General features: G+C 39.0%; 1 protein-coding gene across 12 annotated transcripts in view; it reads left to right on the forward strand.

The window, feature by feature from the left end:
• birc6 (baculoviral IAP repeat containing 6) overlaps positions 1 to 17318 on the forward strand; it is a 117576-nt gene extending 100258 nt beyond the window's left edge. For all 12 annotated transcript variants that reach the window (XM_077239452.1, XM_077239444.1, XM_077239446.1 and 9 more), the window contains exons 70-74: positions 1084 to 1245; positions 1694 to 1771; positions 2329 to 2517; positions 16170 to 16304; positions 16380 to 17318. In XM_077239452.1, coding sequence (XP_077095567.1) covers positions 1084 to 1245; positions 1694 to 1771; positions 2329 to 2517; positions 16170 to 16304; positions 16380 to 16559 — 744 coding nt within the window. In that variant the 3' untranslated portion in view covers positions 16560 to 17318. The remainder of the gene's footprint in view (positions 1 to 1083; positions 1246 to 1693; positions 1772 to 2328; positions 2518 to 16169; positions 16305 to 16379) is intronic.
• Positions 17319 to 19105: the final 1787 nt, after the last annotated feature.

The raw sequence follows: 19105 nt of genomic DNA on the forward strand, positions 1-19105 counted from the left end.
GAGATGTCAGATTTATAAACGAATCATGCTTTTATACTGGTTATTTTTTGAGGAGTCTGTCAAACTGATTTACAGAGATCACTAAATTTTGTTGATCACTAAAACACTATCACACATAATGATAATTGCAACAAGTAAAAAAAAAAATACAATTTTTTTTATATTTTTACATATATATATATATATATATATTTAATCCGATTATATCTTATTAATATCTGATTAAACTTGATTTGTAATTTATATCAAATATTTATAAATTTCTTTATATACATTTTTATAAATTAAAACGGGTTAATGATTCAAATAATGTGAATCGATTAATTACACAGATCAATGAATAAAATTAAAGAATCGGATATGTCAGTGCTTATTATGAGAGCAGACCAGGACAGACTCAAGCCCTGCTGTTTACCGTGGGTCAACATGAACCTTTCCATCTCTGCTGCATGACAAAACAACTGAATCCCAGTAGTCACTTGCTTGTCTCGCTCTCCTCTAAGTCTCTAACACACAAACTCTTCCTAATGACATTTGAGATGTGTTTTTGACCCTGGCTACTCTCTAAATGTGTAAATGTCAAAGTGTCTGACTTGAGCTCGGGCAGGCCAGACCACAAGCCAAGCCCCAGTCAGACTGGTCTGACTGGGGCTCTGACACTGATCCGTCTGTTTACACTGACCCCTAACAGCGGGCCAGGCCTCCTCCACACTTCATACAATCTTAATGGACATTAATAGGAAACTGAGCTTTGTGAGCTGTGTGAGTACAGCTTGGTGTGTGTGTTTAGTGTTGCGTTTGAATGGTCATGTCAAAACAGTCTTTACGCCTGGGTGCAGCTCCACCGCCTGCAGTGGAGAGAGATGTACTGGATGGCATTACAGTCCTCCGATCTGCCTCTCTCTCACTCACGTCTCTGCCTGTATCTGTTCATACTCCCTAGCGCTCGGTCTATAAAGATGGTTTAGACATGCACAATTATTCCTGTGCTGTTCAACACAATGCTTTCATGTTAATGTTTGTCACCTTTGAATGAATGGAGGCTTGCCATTTTAATGGCTGTTTTTCTGCTTTTTCTTTCAGGTGTTGATAACAGGGCCCGCAGACACACCATATGCCAATGGCTGTTTTGAATTTGACGTCTACTTCCCTCAAGATTACCCAAACTCCCCTCCTCTTGTTAATCTGGAGACCACCGGTGGCCACAGTGTCCGCTTCAATCCTAACCTGTACAACGATGGAAAGGTTAGCGTTTTCTTCCTGTTTTTTCAGATTTTTCAATGGTCAATGGCCGATACCGATAAATAGACTGTATAATAATATTAAATAAAAATAATGTTATTATATTGTTATTTTTACAAGTGTTTTTTATTTTGTTTTACAGCTCATGGCGATAATGTCAAAAATGTCTGAATATTGACTGAATGGAAATGCAAAAATAATGTTATTTGTATTTTATTTATTTATATTATTTTATTTTTAAAAAAATGTATTATATCTTTACAAAAAAAATGATTTTACTGCCAATGGCAATAATCTAAAAAATATAGACCGGTTTATTTGCCTGTTTGATTTATAACGGTCAATCACTAATAAGCTTCCTCCTCTGACTTGTAATTATTGTTTGGTTTAACCATTAAATGTTTTTCTTCTCTTCATCTCCACCTGCTGTCATCCCTTCGGTAACAACCAGGTTTGTTTAAGTATCCTGAACACCTGGCACGGGCGTCCCGAGGAGAAATGGAACCCTCAGACCTCTAGCTTTCTACAGGTGAGCCAAATCCCATTTTGTTTTTAGTAAGAAAGGATTTCTCTTCCAATACTGATACCCATACTGCATAAGTGAGGATGATTATTTTCGGTAGTTCTGAAGCAGTGGAATGCCAGAGAGAACACCTCTCATTTCATCACTTTCTGAGAGCATTTAGTCATATCCACCTACACATCGACCATTAAGCATTTACAACATTCCCATCCTGGCTTCCCTACAGTAATTATCTGCCCACATTTCAACCCCTCCTTCATCCCTCCCTTCCTCCCTCCATCATACCTCTCTAAATAATAGGCAGGGGAGCTGTTTCACCCTGTAATATTGATCTGTTCATGCTCTGCTCCTCTCGCTTGTGCTCATGTACTGCTGCCAGCAGTTCATAGAAATGTCTCCATTGATTAGTGCTACAGTTAGTGTCCAGCCGATCAATAAATAGAAATCGGGCACTGGGACAGTAGTGCTTTGGTCACAGAGAGCTGTGTGTTCTTCACCTTTTCACCTGATCTGTGTGTCTTTCCACCTTGGATGTATAACACGTGTGTGTCTATCTATTTTAGGTGCTGGTATCAATCCAGTCTCTGATCCTGGTGGCTGAGCCGTACTTCAACGAACCAGGTTACGAGCGTTCCCGGGGCACGCCGAGTGGAACGCAGAGCTCCAGAGAGTACGACGGAAACATCCGGCAGGCCACCGTCAAGTGGGCCATGTTAGAACAGATCCGCAACCCTTCACCCTGCTTTAAAGAGGTTAGATTTCCATCATCACAAACACTTATCGTGCCCGAGGTTCATGCATGCACATATAAACGTGCGATATTTGGAGAAAATATGGGGGGGGGGATTCTATATAAAACATTATTTATTATATACATATGAATAATTTTTTTTTTTTTTTTGTGAACAAAAGTGAACAAAGTTTGTTCAAAAGTTTAGGGTTTGTTCTGTTTCAAATAAATGCTGTTCTTTGCTACAGGAATAAATAACATTTTTAAATATATTTAAATAGAAAACTGTTATTTTTTTAATTAATTTTAATATTTTACAATGACTGTTTTACTTCATACCTACTTTTGTGAAGACTTCTTTCAAAAACCATCTCACCAACCCCAAACTTTTGAGGTGTGTGTATGTGTGTATATATATACATACATGCATACATGCATGCATACATGCATGCATACAGTGGCTTGTGAAAGCATTCAAACCCCCTAATTTTTTTCACATTTTGTTATTGCTGGCTTATTTTAAAAAACTTATAAAAAACAAATCCCACATCAATCTACCCTCCATACTCTATAATGACAAAATGCAAAAAACTCACTTGGGACAACTTTGCAAATTTATTAAAAATTAAAGCTGCAAGCAGCATTTATCGGTGTTCAAGCAGTTAAGGCATTTAAGATTTTTAACCACACAAGCATCAAAAGACATCAAGTTTTATGTAGCAAGCATTTAACCACTGACATCATAGATGTAATAGACCATGATTGACCATAGTTTACCATGATATACCAAGTTCTAGTATGATTCCCCATGATTTACCCTGCTCTAGCATGGGTTACCACATTTGAACACATTTTAGTATGATTTAATATGATTCTAGCATGATTTACCATGTTATATGATGATTTACCATGATATACCACGTTCTAGAATGATTTATGATGGTTTTGAACATTATGATATGAACAGTAAATGATCATAGATGGAATAGACCATTTACAGCTAATACAGGCAATTTACCATAGGAAATACATGGTTTTGAAGCTTTTTAACAGTTATAGCGCCACCTATGGTCCGATCTCCATGAAACTTTGCATGCTGCTTCACCATGTTATGACCAATTAAGTACTTTTGGTTGCTGTAGCGCCAACTATGGGCCAATCGGGGTCATACTCTCCCCAAAAGTGTGGCCTACTATCTGGCCGAGTTTCAAGTCTCTAGGCCAGGGCTATTCAATTAGTTTCATTCGAGGGCCGGATTATTAAATCGAAAAGTTGAGGTGGGCCGATGAGTTTAGCTTATTTATTGAAACATAACAGTATCAATAAGTAAGCTTAGGTATACATAAAAGTATTTTATTTACTTGGAAATGTGGAACCCAATAGTATGCAGATTTATCAGACCATAATACATAACTTATTTACTCCTATGTACAAATATATGAATTATACAAGATCATAGCTATTGGTAAGAATTATTTTATTAATAATTATTATAGGCTTAAATTAAAATATTCTGACAGTGAGATCATAGGTAAAATCATGCATGGCTACTCACTCACACTGTATAATAAATGCTTAAACAGGTAAAAACTATACACACAATTAATTATATATTTCTATGGCCCCCTAATAAATCTAATGCAATATAAATGACTATAACATAGTATTCAATATAAATATTCCACATTTCTGCCCAAACCATGGTAAATTACTACAGTAGGCTACATTCATTGTAAATGTTTGTAAGGCTGGTGATTAGGGATTTAGTCTTCTAACTTCTAGTCTTTTAGTCTTTTAAGACTAACTTTTAGTCTTCTAGTCGTTCATGGCACAATGTTTCTGCTATTTACCTCATCAGTCGTGTTGGGAATGTTGAGGCTGTTTCATCTGATTTAAAAATAGTTAAAATCATTGAGTGATTTATGGTTTGTAACAGAGAGATGTGTCAGACTGAAACGCTTCTCACTGGATGTTGCAACGCTGTTTAATAATAGTATCCGGGACTGGGAGTAAACGCAACTCCTTTAAGCTTGCGTTCCGTTATCCACTGGGCCACGCTGCGAAGTTCAAAGTAAACTAGTGAGACAACGGAAAACAGCGCTATTTGTTCTCTATTTGTTGTTACTGACCGAGAAACCGCTTCAGATGATTCAGTTACAGAACGGTCCTAACGAATCCGAATCGTTTCAGACCGTTATGCAAGCGCGTTTGGCCAATTCATGGAAAGGAAATAATCGAACCAAAGAATGATTAATTCAGGAATGATTGATATCGCTGGTTCAGTCGACAGAAATACGGGACACACACATAATAACTGCTGAAATATTTGGACTGAAAACATTTCTCAGGTCAGTCGGATCGCTCATGGTACACACACAGTGCGTATAGCCGTACAGCTGCAGACGCCACTGCGGTCTAGCGCATATCTAACCAAATTTAGCCACACCGCCAGGAAAAGAAGAGGAGGGCGGTTGGGGTGCCCTCGGGCCAGATGGAGATGATTGGCGGGCCGGACCTGGCCCGCGGGCCGCCAATTGAATAGCCCGGCTCTAGGCCTTAAGGTTTGGGCTGCACAATGCGTTTTAGGGGAATTTTTTTTTCAAATAGCAATTACAATAGGTTTTCAGCACTTCGTGCTTGAACACCTAATAATAATGAGACCTTTTTGACAGCTATTGCGCCACCTATTGTCCGATCTCCATGAAACTTTGCATGCTTCTTCACCATGTCATGACACATATGCTCATCGATTTTTGTGAAGTTCTGATTTTTTATTTATGATTTATAGGCTTTTGACTGTATTTTGTCACGCACCTTTTCTAAATGACCCTGTTACAGCCACCCAATTGCAAAATTTCAACTTTTTTTTCGATAATTATTGATCTAGAGAGTCCAGAGAATAGGCCTAGACTGGTTTGGTTCCGATCGGGCGAAAAACCAGGGACTAGTTCGCAAAAGTAGGTTTTGGACAAAATTCGACATAGCGGAAAATTTTTCTTGCCCAAATCGAAATTGGAGATATACATTTTGTCCGTCTTGAGCCAAGGATCACAGTGGTGTCACAGTGGTGCCATTCGGGGTCATACTCTGATAGGTTCTCCCCAAAAGTGTGGCCTACCATCTGGCCGAGTTTCAAGTCTCTAGGTCTTACGGTTTCGGCTGCAAAATGCGTTTTAGGGGAAATTATTTTTTTTCAAATAGCAATTACAATAGGTTTTCAGCACTAAAGTGCTTGAACACCTAATAAAAAACTGAAATAATTGCATTGCATAAGTAGTCGTACCCTTTTCTGGGACACTTGGAATTTAGCTCAGGAGCATTCCAATTTCGCTTGTAGATGTCACTACACTTTGAGTGGAGTTAACCTGTGGCAAATTCAATTGAATGGACATGATTTGGAAAGGCATTGATACACCTCTCAATAAAAGGTCCAACATCTGAAAATGCATATCAGAGCAAAAACCAAGCCATGAGGTCAAAAGAACTGCATGTAGAGCTCAGAGACAGGATTGTGTCAGAATACACCTTTATTGAAGGTTCAAGAAGCATGAGGATCCATAATCCTTAATGGAAGAAGTTTGGAACAATCAGGACTCTTCCTAGAGCTGGCCTTCTGGCTAAATGGAGATGGGCGTTGGTTAGAGTGGTGACCAAGAAGTTGATGGTCACTCTGGTTGAGCTCATATATGGAGATGGGATAAATTTACAGAAGGACAAACATCGCTGCAACGCTCCACTTTTCTGGGCTTTATGGCAGAGTTGCCAGACTCAAGCCTATCCTCAGTGAAAACGCATGAAAACCCACATTTGGCATTTGCAGAAAATAGCACCTAAACGACTCTCTCAGACAGTGAGAAACAAGATTCTCTGATCTGATGAACCTCTAGTTCCAAGCATTATGTATGGAGGTAACCAGGCACTGGTTGGTGATGGCAGCAGCAACATGCTGTGGGTAGTGTTTTTCAGAAGCAGGGAGTGGGGGATTCATCAGGGTAGAAGAAAAGCTCAACACAGCAGTAATGCATCATTCAAAACTGAATGGTTTACTTTTATTTGTGTACACAATAACAACAAAACGTGCTTTTGTTATATAAAGAAAAGAAAAAGGATGTGCTTTCTGCCATCTCGGTCACCCTGAACTGGAGCGTGTCACAAAAATGAACGGAAACTCCACGTATAGGCTACTTGCCTCACAGACATGAGACATATATATCTATTTACAGTGTGTGTGTGTATATATATATATATATATATATATATATATATATATATATATATATATATATATATATATATATATATATACAGGTCCTTCTCAAAAAATTAGCATATTGTGATAGTTCATTATTTTCCATAATGTAATGATAAAAATTAAACTTTCATATATTTTAGATTCATTGCACACCAACTGAAATATTTCAGGTCTTTTATTGTTTTAATACTGATGATTTTGGCATACAGCTCATGAAAACCCAAAATTCCTATCTCAAAAAATCAGCATATCATGAAAAGGGTCTCTAAACGAGCTATTAACCTAATCATCTGAATCAACTAATTAACTCTAAACACCTGCAAAAGATTCCTGAGGCTTTTAAAAACTCCCAGCCTGTTTCATTACTCAAAACCGCAATCATGGGTAAGACTGCCGACCTGACTGCTGTCCAGTAGGCCATCATTGACACCCTCAAGCAAGAGGGTAAGACACAGAAAGAAATTTCTGAACAAATAGGCTGTTCCCAGAGTGCCGTATCAAGGCACCTTAGTGGGAAGTCTGTGGGATGGAAAAAGTGTGGCAAAAAACGCTGGACAACGAGAAGAGGTGGCCGGACCCTGAGGAAGATTGTGGAGAAGGGCCGATTCCAGACCTTGGGGGACCTGCGGAAGCAGTGGACTGAGTCTGGAGTAGAAACATCCAGAGCCACCGTGCACAGGCGTGTGCAGGAAATGGGCTACAGGTGCCGCATTCCCCAAATCAAGCCACTTTTGAACCAGAAACAGTGGCAGAAGTGACTGACCTGGGCTACAGAGAAGCAGCACTGGACTGTTGCTCAGTGGTCCAAAGTACTTTTTTCGGATGAAAGCAAATTTTGCATGTCATTCGTAAATCAAGGTGCCAGAGTCTGGAGGAAGACTGGAGAAAAGGAAATGCCAAAATGCCTGAAGTCCAGTGTCAAGTACCCACAGTCAGTGATGGTCTGGGGTGCCATGTCAGCTGCTGGTGTTGGTCCACTGTGTTTTATCAAGGGCAGGGTCAATGCAGCTAGCTATCAGGAGATTTTGGAGCACTTCATGCTTCCATCTGCTGAAAAGCTTTATGGAGATGAAGATTTCATTTTCAGCACGACCTGGCACCTGCTCACAGTGCCAAAACCACTGATAAATGGTTTACTGACCATGGTATTACTGTGCTCAATTGGCCTGCCAACTCTCCTGACCTGAACCCCATAGAGAATCTGTGGGATATTGTGAAGAGAAAGTTGAGAGACGCAAGACCCAACACTCTGGATGAGCTTAAGGCCGCTATCGAAGCATCCTGGGCCTCCATAACACCTCAGCAGTGCCACATGCTGATTGCCTCCATGCCACGCCGCATTGAAGCAGTCATTTCTGCAAAAGGATTCCCGACCAAGTATTGAGTGCATAACTGAACATAATTATTTGAAGGTTGACTTTTTTTGTATTAAAAACACGCTAATTTTGCTAATTTTTTGAGATAGGAATTTTGGGTTTTTATGAGCTGTATGCCAAAATCATCAGTATTAAAACAATAAAAGACCTGAAATATTTCAGTTGGTGTGCAATGAATCTAAAATATATGAAAGTTTAATTTTTATCATTACATTATGGAAAATAATGAACTTTATCACAATATGCAAATTTTTTGAGAAGGACCTATATATATATATATATATATATATATATATATATATATATATATATATATACACAGAGGTGGCCACAAATATATCAAAAACTATTTTGTTACAAAATACAAATACTGGCTCATGAAATATAACAAAATAAAATAAGAAATACTGATGTGAAAAATGTTTTTAAATAAAATACAAGTAATTAGTATTTTGAAAATACAAAAACACTCCCACAATAATCTTAAGTCTTTTTTTATTACTGAAAGGTCACTAACACAAATAGTAGCAATAACACAAATATGAGAAATGTGTAAATTCAAAATGGCGAAGTAGCAAAATAAAAAAGTATGGGCATTTCACTAAATCCCTACAGGGCCTGAAATAGCTCCCTCTGACGTAAATGGCATGTATAGCTAAGTTCACATCAATGGTGTGGTAGGCTGCCCTTAATACCAAAGCGTATTTGATGTAGGCTACGTAGCCATTTTATCACCATTACTCTACTCGTGCCTTAAAGAACAAGTCCGGTATTTTACACTTGAAGCCCTGTTTTAAGATCATTTCTGATGATATAGAACGGTTAAGATTGAAATTAGGACAAATGCTACTGTCCCGAGAATTTTTGGTTTCTGTATTAGCATATCCCCCCCCCCCCCCCCCCCCCACTGGAAGAATCATTCCTAAAACGCATTAAACTTTAGTTTACATAGAAGTGAAACTCACCGAGTGGCCTGGGCTGTTCACTGATATGTTCACACAAAAATCGCTGCAAAAAATGCTTTCCAACAGGTGTTTTACCATTCGTTGTAAAACTGTGGACCTATTTTTCCAAACACCTTACAACTGGACATTCTTCCATTGAGAGCTTGAATAATAGACACTCCAGCCCAGTTGGTGGCGATAATGCCCCTTTGCCAATGTTTGGATAGCGTAGCCTACGATACCGCGACTGGAAGACTACAGAAAGAATACAAACAATCCCATTTCCGTTTCCGGCGGCGGAGTAATCCCGTACCTCACAGAACATCTAATACAAGTCAATGGAGTTGGACAAAAACTATGATAAAACCTGTTGGAAAGCATCTTTTGCAGCGATTTTTGTGTAAAAATAACAGACCAAGAATTTGTCACAAAATCAAAATTCCATTTTAATCATAATTTATATGATTAATCATATTAATCATAATATGTGTGGGTTTGTTTTACACACGAGACTCTAACTGCCCTGACCGCGTATGCCTTTTCCATAGTAGAATCACGCTGCGTGCGCAATTACTGAAAAACAATAGGATTGATGATTATTTTATACAAAATCAATATCAATATTTCTCATATGTAATACGTTTGAAACCATGTAAAAACTGCAGATGGATGTTATATTGTGAACGCTTAGCATGGAGATTTCAGTGGAGTTACGACAGATGCCGCCGTTTCATAATAGGTAGGGCCTATGATGTACTTTTATGAATGACAACACAGTGCATTGATCTCATAAGGCCCAATTATTTTCTCTATACTGCCGTTCAGTGTGCAATATGTGTGTGTGTAGACTGTATATTTTTCACAAAACACTTTACCTTAATGCCGTTTTTAAGAGTTCAAAACTTCGTGCATCTAACCTGGACATTGCCATTGCCAACATCAGACCGAAAATATGGCAAAATCATTTACTATGGTGAAGTTTTTAAGTATTTGAAATACTCTAAATACACTCCCTCAAAATATTTTGTTACAAATTACATTTTATTTTTTCCACACCTGCAAAATACCAATTACAAAATACGCTAAAGTAATTGAATACGTATTTAAAATACATTTAATTGAAATACTGCCCATGTCTGTATATACAGTATATACACACAGTGCATCCGGAATTATTCACAGCGCTTCACTTTTTCCACATTTTGTTATGTTACAGCCTCATTCCAAAATGGATTAAATTCATTAGTTTCCTAAAATTTTTTTACAAACAATACCCCATAATGACATCATGAAGTTTGTTTGAAATCTTTGCAAATGTTTTAAAAAATAAAAAACAAAAAAATCACATGTGCACTCAAAATTTAGCGCAGGTGCATCCTGTTTCCACTGATCATCCTTGATGTTTCTACAACTTGATTGGAGTCCACCTGTGGTAAACTCAGTTGATTTGACATGATTTGAAAAGGCACAGACCTGTCTATATAAGGTCCCTCAGTTAACAATGCATGTCAGAGCACAAACCAAGCCATGAATTCCATGGAATTGTCTGTTAGAGACAGGATTGTATTGAGGCACAGATCTGGGGATGGGTACAGGCAAATTTCTGCAGCATTGAAGGTCCCAATGAGCACAGTGGCCTCCATCATCCATAAATGGAAGAAGTTTGGAATCACCAGGACTCTTCCTAGAGTTGGCCACCCCGCCAAACTGAGTGATCGGGGATGAAGGGCCTTAGTCAGGGAGGTGAGCAAGAACCCGATGGTCACCCTGACAGAAATCCAGCGTTTCTCTGTGGAGGGAGGAGAACCTTCCAGAAGAACACCCATCTCTGCAGCACTCCACCAATCAGGCCTGTATGGAAGCCACTCCTCAGTAAAAGCCACATGACAGCCCTCTGAATGCTTTCTGAATGCACTGTGTGTGTCCTCACCAAGGGTGCATTTATTTGATTAAAAATACAAACCCAGTAATATTGTGAAATATTATTTCAATGTAAAACAGCTGTTTTCTATGTGACATCAAAGCTGAATTTTCAGCATCATTACTCCAGTCTTCAGTGTCAGGTGATCCTTCAGAAATCATTCTAATATGATGATTTGATGCCCCCCCCCCCCCCCCCCCCCCCACCAGATAGCAATCATCCATATGCTCAGTGAAAAGAGAGAGAGGAGGAGGAGCTGACTACGTGTCATCACACGTCACACTGGCATTATCCGTCCATGTCAGCTTAGGTCTAGTATGGATATTTCAGCTGGTATTTGTGAGTTTGATGTCATGCCTAACGGCTGCTTCGCCACCTCAGGCAGTCATGTGGCTGGTACATTACCTCTGTATCCCACTGTGGACACTAAACAGGCTGTTGCTATGGCAACCAGAGCATTGTAAAGAGGGATAAAGGGCCGTGGGGTTGTCGTTTGGGCAGAACCGAGCATCGACTGCTATAACACAGAAGCTCGTATAGGACTCATACTTACTGATGAATTATGTATTGGGCCAGACAGAATATGCATATGTGAAAAGTTACTGAATATATAATTAAACTAGGCAAAATGTTTAATAAACAAACATGCATGGAGCGGAGGATGTATAAAATGTGTAGACTGTTTGTAGACTCCATGTGGGCCTGAATCAGTGATGCGCGGGTTGATCCAAAATGAGCGGGTGCCTGCGGTCACCTGCGGTTACGAGTCATCCAAATATATTTTTAATGATGTTCGGGTTGCCGTTGGTCGGGTCGTTTAAAATAAAGATGCTAATTAAACCTTTGTAATTTATATAGTACTATACACAATTTTCTATGAAATACATAGGCCTACACTTTATTGGCTGAATAACTGGCGCGAAGATGACGCACGAGGCACGAGCTCTGTCTGCAGGTAGAGATGGAGGCGCCAAGAGAAAAGGTGAAGACTGGGGAGTGGAAGCTCAGCAAATACACAAATAGAAAGAGCAAAGTGTGGGAGACATTTGCCGAAATAATGAAAGATGATGACCAATGTGCTGGCTTTGTCATGTGTACTTCTTGCGAATGCTATTTACACATTTGATGGCCACAAAACTGGCACGACCAACATAGCGCGTCACAAGTGCAGCCCCGGGAAACCATCACAGCGGGTCGGGTATATTTTCTTTCTTTTTTTGCGGTCCGAGTTGCGGGCGGGTTAGTTGAAAACGTTGGTCGGCTGCGGGTTGTTTATACATTGACCCGGGCATCACCGGCCTGAATGTAAGGTATTGAAGGCAGTTTGAATCATGGGAGCTTTAGTGTAGAGTTTTTTGTGTTGAGAAAGGATCTCTCTCATCCCCTCAGAAATTTGCTTTTAAGAGAGACCTGTGACGTCATCTACATTGAGATTGAAGTTGGTTTTATCAGACATAAGTTCAGCATAATCTTAAATAGCCTAAGCACATGGACATTTAAGGCCCCGATATACTCACGCCAAAGTTCTTTTTCGTTCTTCATTTAGGGGTAAAACGAAGTTTGAAATACGTGACCAGCGATATATAGTTATTGAACATCTAACGCCGCCCACACTGTTGAGATCGTCGGGGTCTCGTTAATTGCCTACTACTAGGCTTGCTGCGATTGTCAGTGTTACTGGTGTTACACAGTGATCAGCCGCGCGCCGATTACATCACTTGCCCACCGTGGCACCGCCCCCTATCATCGTTTTGAAATGTAAAAGCGCCTATTGAGCAACATTAAACCCAGTGCTAATAGGGAACCTGCAAACATTGAGGCAATCTGTAAACTTTGCCTGATGAAGGTGGCTGCCTCTGGAGGTAACAGGTCAAGTTTTGTTTAATATAAGTCATTAGTCATTGTACTGTTTTGTTGTTGTGTTTTTCATTAACTATAATAAGAACCCACCATTCAAGTAATTGCCGCCCCCAAATTGCTGCTAATTCGTAAAATGTGCACAGTCGCTTGGGCATTCATGAGCGATTTAAAAGCGAGGTGGAGAAGAGAGAAACTCCAACGGTGTTGTCACGCATCGGTTAACCAGTGGGTAAATTTCCTCACCGTCACATCACTACCTACATAGGCAGCATCCTTACAGAAGATAGAACCTCATTAATGAAACTCCACTCATAGTTGATTCCGATAGTTTCGAGTTTTCCATTAGCCTGTTGCAGGCACAATGCAGCGCAAGCAATTGTTAGGTAAAAGTTGTTGTTTTTTTAAATACCAATTTAATAAATTCCTATTATACAAAAATACAAATTTCTTGTGTTGAAGGTTGAAGTATTTAAAATCGGCATATGTATTAATATGTAGCACGCAAATTTTGGGTAAAATAATTCATTTAAGGACTATATGAAACAGTGTTTTGGAGTGTTGTACATCCACACAGATTTACACACATGCGATTTAAAAAAAGCAGGACACGTAGCAATATCTCTCTCACACACACACACACACACACAAAAAGAAAGCCAGTCACGCATGGTAATAAATAGTGGGCTGTTGACGTCAGAAGAGGGAGAGGAAACACACTCACTCGTTCCTGCACAACAACCTTACACCGTAACTACGCTCATGTTCATTTTCTTTTAAATGGCATTTCTGTTTCTAACCCTTTTTCATTTTTTTCTCTCACTCTCTCTCTCTCTCTCTCTCTCTCTCTCGCTTGCTTTCCAATTTCATTACACATGTTCTAGGAACTTAATGAATATGAAACAAATACAGTATTATGGGGAAAGGCTGTAACAGTCACATGTCTGGGTAGCTGACCTTTGTGTGTTTGAGAGAAAGATAGATTTATGAAGGATGGATGGATGAAGCAAGACAGCAAAAGAGAGAGATATAAGGCCAGTGAGGTTGAGCTCAGAGCCAGCGAGTAATGTGCAGTGGCAGCCGGGGTTTCCATGGCAACACTGGCAAGACCATCGATCACATGCACTCATTCCTGAATCCCTCTCGCCTGCGCTCCGTCTTTTTCCCCTCAGAAGTTTGATCCGAACAGCATCTCGCTTTTACAAGCAGGTTAAAGTGCACGTCTTAATCCTGGGAGAGACTTTGTGTGTTAGTGAAGACACAACAGGTGGATTTTGCAGAAGCTGTTTATAAGGCTGTTTCCCCACTAGAGCTTTTGGTGTGGATTCAAGAGTATTCTGCATTTGTTCAGTTGGTGTGTAACCTTTTTTTTTTTATGATTATGAATCTTATTTACATGTAAAAATCAAATGGCATCTAAGGTTTTCAGAATTCTATGTTTTTCAGACATTGATGGTATTTTGCTTATTGTATAGTTGTTAGTACTGATTACTAATATGAAGATTTATATTATGTTTTGAGAATCACATAAAGCATGCATTTTTGTTAAAACATTACATCTTTATCCTCAAAAAAGATTCAATTAAATTAAAACTTTGTTCAGAAAATTCTTGTAACATTATAACTTTATTCCCAAAACATGGATTTGATACTAAATCATTAAAAAAAAATCCAAATCATTGCAAATTTATTTTGATAATGTTATGATTTTATTCTGAGTTTTAAGTTTTTCTCAAAACTTTAAAAAATATTTCATAAAACAGTACAAAGTTGTTCTCGTAGCATTATGACTTTATTCCCATAACAATTACAACTTTATTCTTTAAACATATTATAAATTTATTCTCAAAACATAATTTGTTCAAATTTGTTCACGTAGAAATCCGGCTTTCTCAAAACATTTAAGACTTTTTTGCCAAACAAATCTATTCTTGTAACATTAAAAATGTATTCTTGAAACATTTATTTATTTATTCTCATAAAATTGACTTTCTCAAAACATCTTTTTTATCTTGTACTATTACAGTTTTAATCTCATAGCCCCACAACTGTATTCTTGCAAAAAGTTGCATTAATATTGTAATGTTATGACTTTGTTCTTGAAATGACACAAAATGATAAGTTGATGAATTGTTTGGATCATAATTCTGTTTAATACTTTAAAATGAACTAATATCCACTATCATAACACATGGTGCATTCAAGTCATCTTGTAAAGATCGTATTTACGAGATGAGCGCCACCATAATGTCGTATATACGAGTGGGGATGTCGGGATTTTCTTTAAGCCCCGATCTTGACGAGGTGGGCGCGTCAGTGAGAAACGTGGCGGAATACCACAATAGGCTACTTCAAGGTATTTAGATGTGATATTGTCAGGCTTTTCTATTTACAGTGAAGTAAGCTGATTGCCTGCACAGAATATGATGCCATTATAATATAAAAATGTAATAGCCTATGCAATGATAAAGTTTGCAGTGGCTTCATAAATTAACTAAAAACATAAAAAAGCAAAGCGCACCTGATGCACATGTCTTTGTTCTAAATTTTCTAGAACTAGAGTTTAAGAACATTGCTGTATTTTTGTGTAATTAATTGAGAGAAAGTACACCACCATCTTATCCGACGAAAGTGACTTGAACGATCCTGCCGTCGTAAACACGACTTCCCACCTCGCAAGTACGAACTTCCCAGGAGGACTTCACAAACCAACAGGTGGTACAATGGAAATCCTTTTCAGGTGGTACAAAGTTTGTTGTTGCTGTTTTAATCAACTTAAGAACCACTCCCGTCTGGGGAAATGATTCTGATTCTGTTAAATCAGGGTGTTGTGACAGATATTAACAATTCTTCACGTCTACAGTTTAATACACAGTCACTCTGTATGACATGTTTAGAAAACAAAGTGAGATGGAGAGGAGGAATATCTAGGAGACGCAGAATCAATGAGTGAGTCAGCTCTTGCCTTCGGAGAGATTCAGAGTACTAAGAGGAAGTGTGTGTTCGTATGAGCGCGGAGTTCTTCTCTTTCCTGCCTATGGTCTTTGTTACCGAAAAGGTCACTTGGTTTGTTCGTATTAACATTGTGGACAGGCAGTGACTGCTGGTTATCTGTGTGTTGCAATTGGTCATCTGGTCTTTATGAATCCAATAGGTCTCTGGAGTCTCTATCCGAAGATCAGCAGATTGTTTTCTAGTGCTACTAAAATTGTATATGAGGTTTGCATTTGATTTATGGGCTCTTTGCGAACTGATATACAATTCCCTTTTCCAAGAACACTGATAATGTGTTTTTTAACACTAACCATGTGTGTATTCGTGCAGGTGATCCATCGGCACTTCTATATGAAGCGAGCGGAGATCATGGCGCAGTGTGAGGGCTGGATCTGTGATATTCAGCAGTACAGCAGCGATAAGAGAGTCGGCCGAACCATGTCTCATCACGCAGCTGCGCTAAAGGTACAACACTGTCATACCAATGTAAATTGTGTCATTTGTTGTCTTTTGGAAACTGATTCCATGTGTTTTTTGCAGAGGCACACAGCTCAGCTCAGAGAGGAGTTGTTGAAACTTCCCTGTCCTGAAGGCCTGGAGCCGGATGGTGAGGAGTTTTCCGAGAAAAGCGCCTCGCTCATGGTGAAAGAGTTGCCCGGTCAGGACGCAGAGAAGCAGACGGACAGCCCAGACGCCCACTGTAGCGACGGCCAGCTATGATCCCCCTCTCCACCTGAAGCCCCGCCCACCGCCTTTGACTATCCATTGATATTGAAAAAAGACTGGATGGCTTTGGTGATTTAAGCCATCTTTTTGTCAATATTTGTATGTAAGAAATCTAATTATGTTATAGCATAAAAAGAGAGGACAGACAAAACCAAGAAAATATGAGGTAATGAATCCGCTAACACCCACCGACACAAGACGAACCGCTGAAATCTATGCTGCGCCCGAAGAAAACAAAAGAGATGAAAAAAGATCTTTTTATTTACTTGTAAAAGATTATACATTTTTTTGTGCTTTTTTTTTCCTTTATTTTCCCAAATTGTTAAATAACCACTGATTGATATGTTATTAAACTTGTTTATGTAAACAAAATGACAGATGAAATCACAGTATATATAAGGGAACTGCCTTTAGTGGAGAATGTTTACCAAATGTTTTGTTTAAATTTTTTTTTCTTTATTTTGGACTGTTAGTGCAAGGACAGTTTGTATGTGAGAATATACTGGTCATTCTTTAAGCAAACTATTTAAAAGAAAAATGTAACACGCTCTCATACCCACTCTTGAGTTCCCACAATCCTCTGGTGACCCTATGACAGTGCTTTTGGTTTCTACAGACTTGTGTACACTTCAATAATAAAGCCTGAATCGGACGTTCCTGGATGCTCGTTCAGGCTGATCAATAGCACGTTTTACTTTTGCCCTCTCTCTGCTTTTAAGTGCAAGTTTAATAAATGCAACCTGTTTTACTTTGCTTGGATATACTAATTAATGTGGTTCTGTAGATTATGGTGCGTTTGTGCATGTTTAAGCAGAATTCACTTTTATTTTCTCACTTTCTCTTAGTTATAATGGAGGCTGAGCGATGATCAGGTTTAAAATCACTGTCAGCTTACAAGAGTAGAAGTTTTTATAAATGTACTCTAAAATTACACTAATTAAACATCTGAAGTATGCAAACAGTGCATGTCCACATTTTACGAATATGGAAGCTTTGACTATATCCAACAGTTAGAATCAGAGTATTCCATAATTGTATTAAATATTTAATATAATATTTAATGTGTTGTAGTGAAATTCCCTTTAAGTTATTTTAAATGCAAAAAAAATTCTGCACTCATACCAGTTACCACAAGACATTTATAATGTTACAAAAGATTTCTATTTCAAATAAATCCTGTTCTTTCGAACTTTCTATACATCAGAGAATCCTGAAAAAATTGTATCCCAATGTCCACAAAAATACTAAGCAGCACAACTATTTTATACATTATACAGATAACAATATGACATGTTTATTGAGCACCAAATCAACATATAAGAATTATTTCTGAAGGATCATGTGACTGTAGATTAGAACACACAAGAAGTAGCATCATTTGGGCCCTTTCGATTTCATTTTGTCTAAATTTGTATTTACTGTTTAAATTTATAAGTGCATTTATTGTATTTATCTTTTTTACTTTTTATCTACTTTTAAGGCCCATTCTCACCAATGAAAAAAAAATCTCAATATTAAAGAATAGAGTCCAAAACACAGGTATAATGATAACGGCACAGAGAAACTATATCGTTGGAATCACTTTGAGAACGTACTTCGTTACTAACGTAACCTCGGTTCCCTGAGATATCGGGAACGAGTACTTATATTGATTAGATTATAGAATAAAGCTGCAAAAGAACCAATGGTGGAGCTGCACGAACCTATGGGGAGAAAGCCTGCCAGAGCCAACCAAAATGGGCAGTGCTATCCCTCTTAATAAGCGGGCATTCTGCCATAGGGAATCAGGTTAATCCAACTAAAGAGATAAACGTTGAGTCGTGCAGTGTGAAAGCACAGGTAAGATAGGGCGATGTACAACACAACACCAAGGGACTCGGACTACATGACAGATTAGCAAGGAGGGTTCTAGCAGATGGAGCTCACGTAGAGGTCCAATGCCCACCTTACAGGACCTGTGCTTGTAGGGCAGGGACATCCAGGTTATAGAATCTGGCGATGGCGAGGACCAGCCGGCTGCCTCAAGAATGTGGCCAATGGAAACTCCGCTGGACCATGCCCAGGATGAGCCCAAGCCACTGGTAGAGTCTACTTTAACTTTGATGGGGCACTGTTGTCCCATCGAAGCGCAGGCCAACGCAATCGCGTCCACTATCCAATGGGACAGTCTTTGCTTCGTGACCAGATGCCCTTTAGTGCGGCCACCGAAGCACAATAAGAACTGATCTGATTGCCTGAATGGGGCAGAGCGCTCTATATATTCTTATGGCCCGAACAGGGCAAAGTAAATGATACTCCTGCTCATCCTCAGATTGGGGAAAAGCAGAGAGAGTGATAACCTGTGCTCTGAACGGAATCGAGAGCACCTTCGGCACATAGCAGTGTCTTGGTTTGAGGACAAACTTACAGTCGTTAGGCCAAAACTCAAGGCAAGAAGCACTCACAGTGAAAGCTTGTCAGTCACCCACTTGCTTGACCGATGCTAAGGCTAGCAGGAGAGCAGTCTTTAGGGAAAGGGGCCATAATTCGGCCAGCTGGAG

This window comes from Siphateles boraxobius, unplaced genomic scaffold (genome assembly GCF_051911475.1).
Source record: "Siphateles boraxobius isolate OS27281-9 unplaced genomic scaffold, OSU_SipBor_1 22, whole genome shotgun sequence".
Classification (NCBI taxonomy): Eukaryota; Metazoa; Chordata; class Actinopteri; order Cypriniformes; family Leuciscidae; genus Siphateles; species Siphateles boraxobius.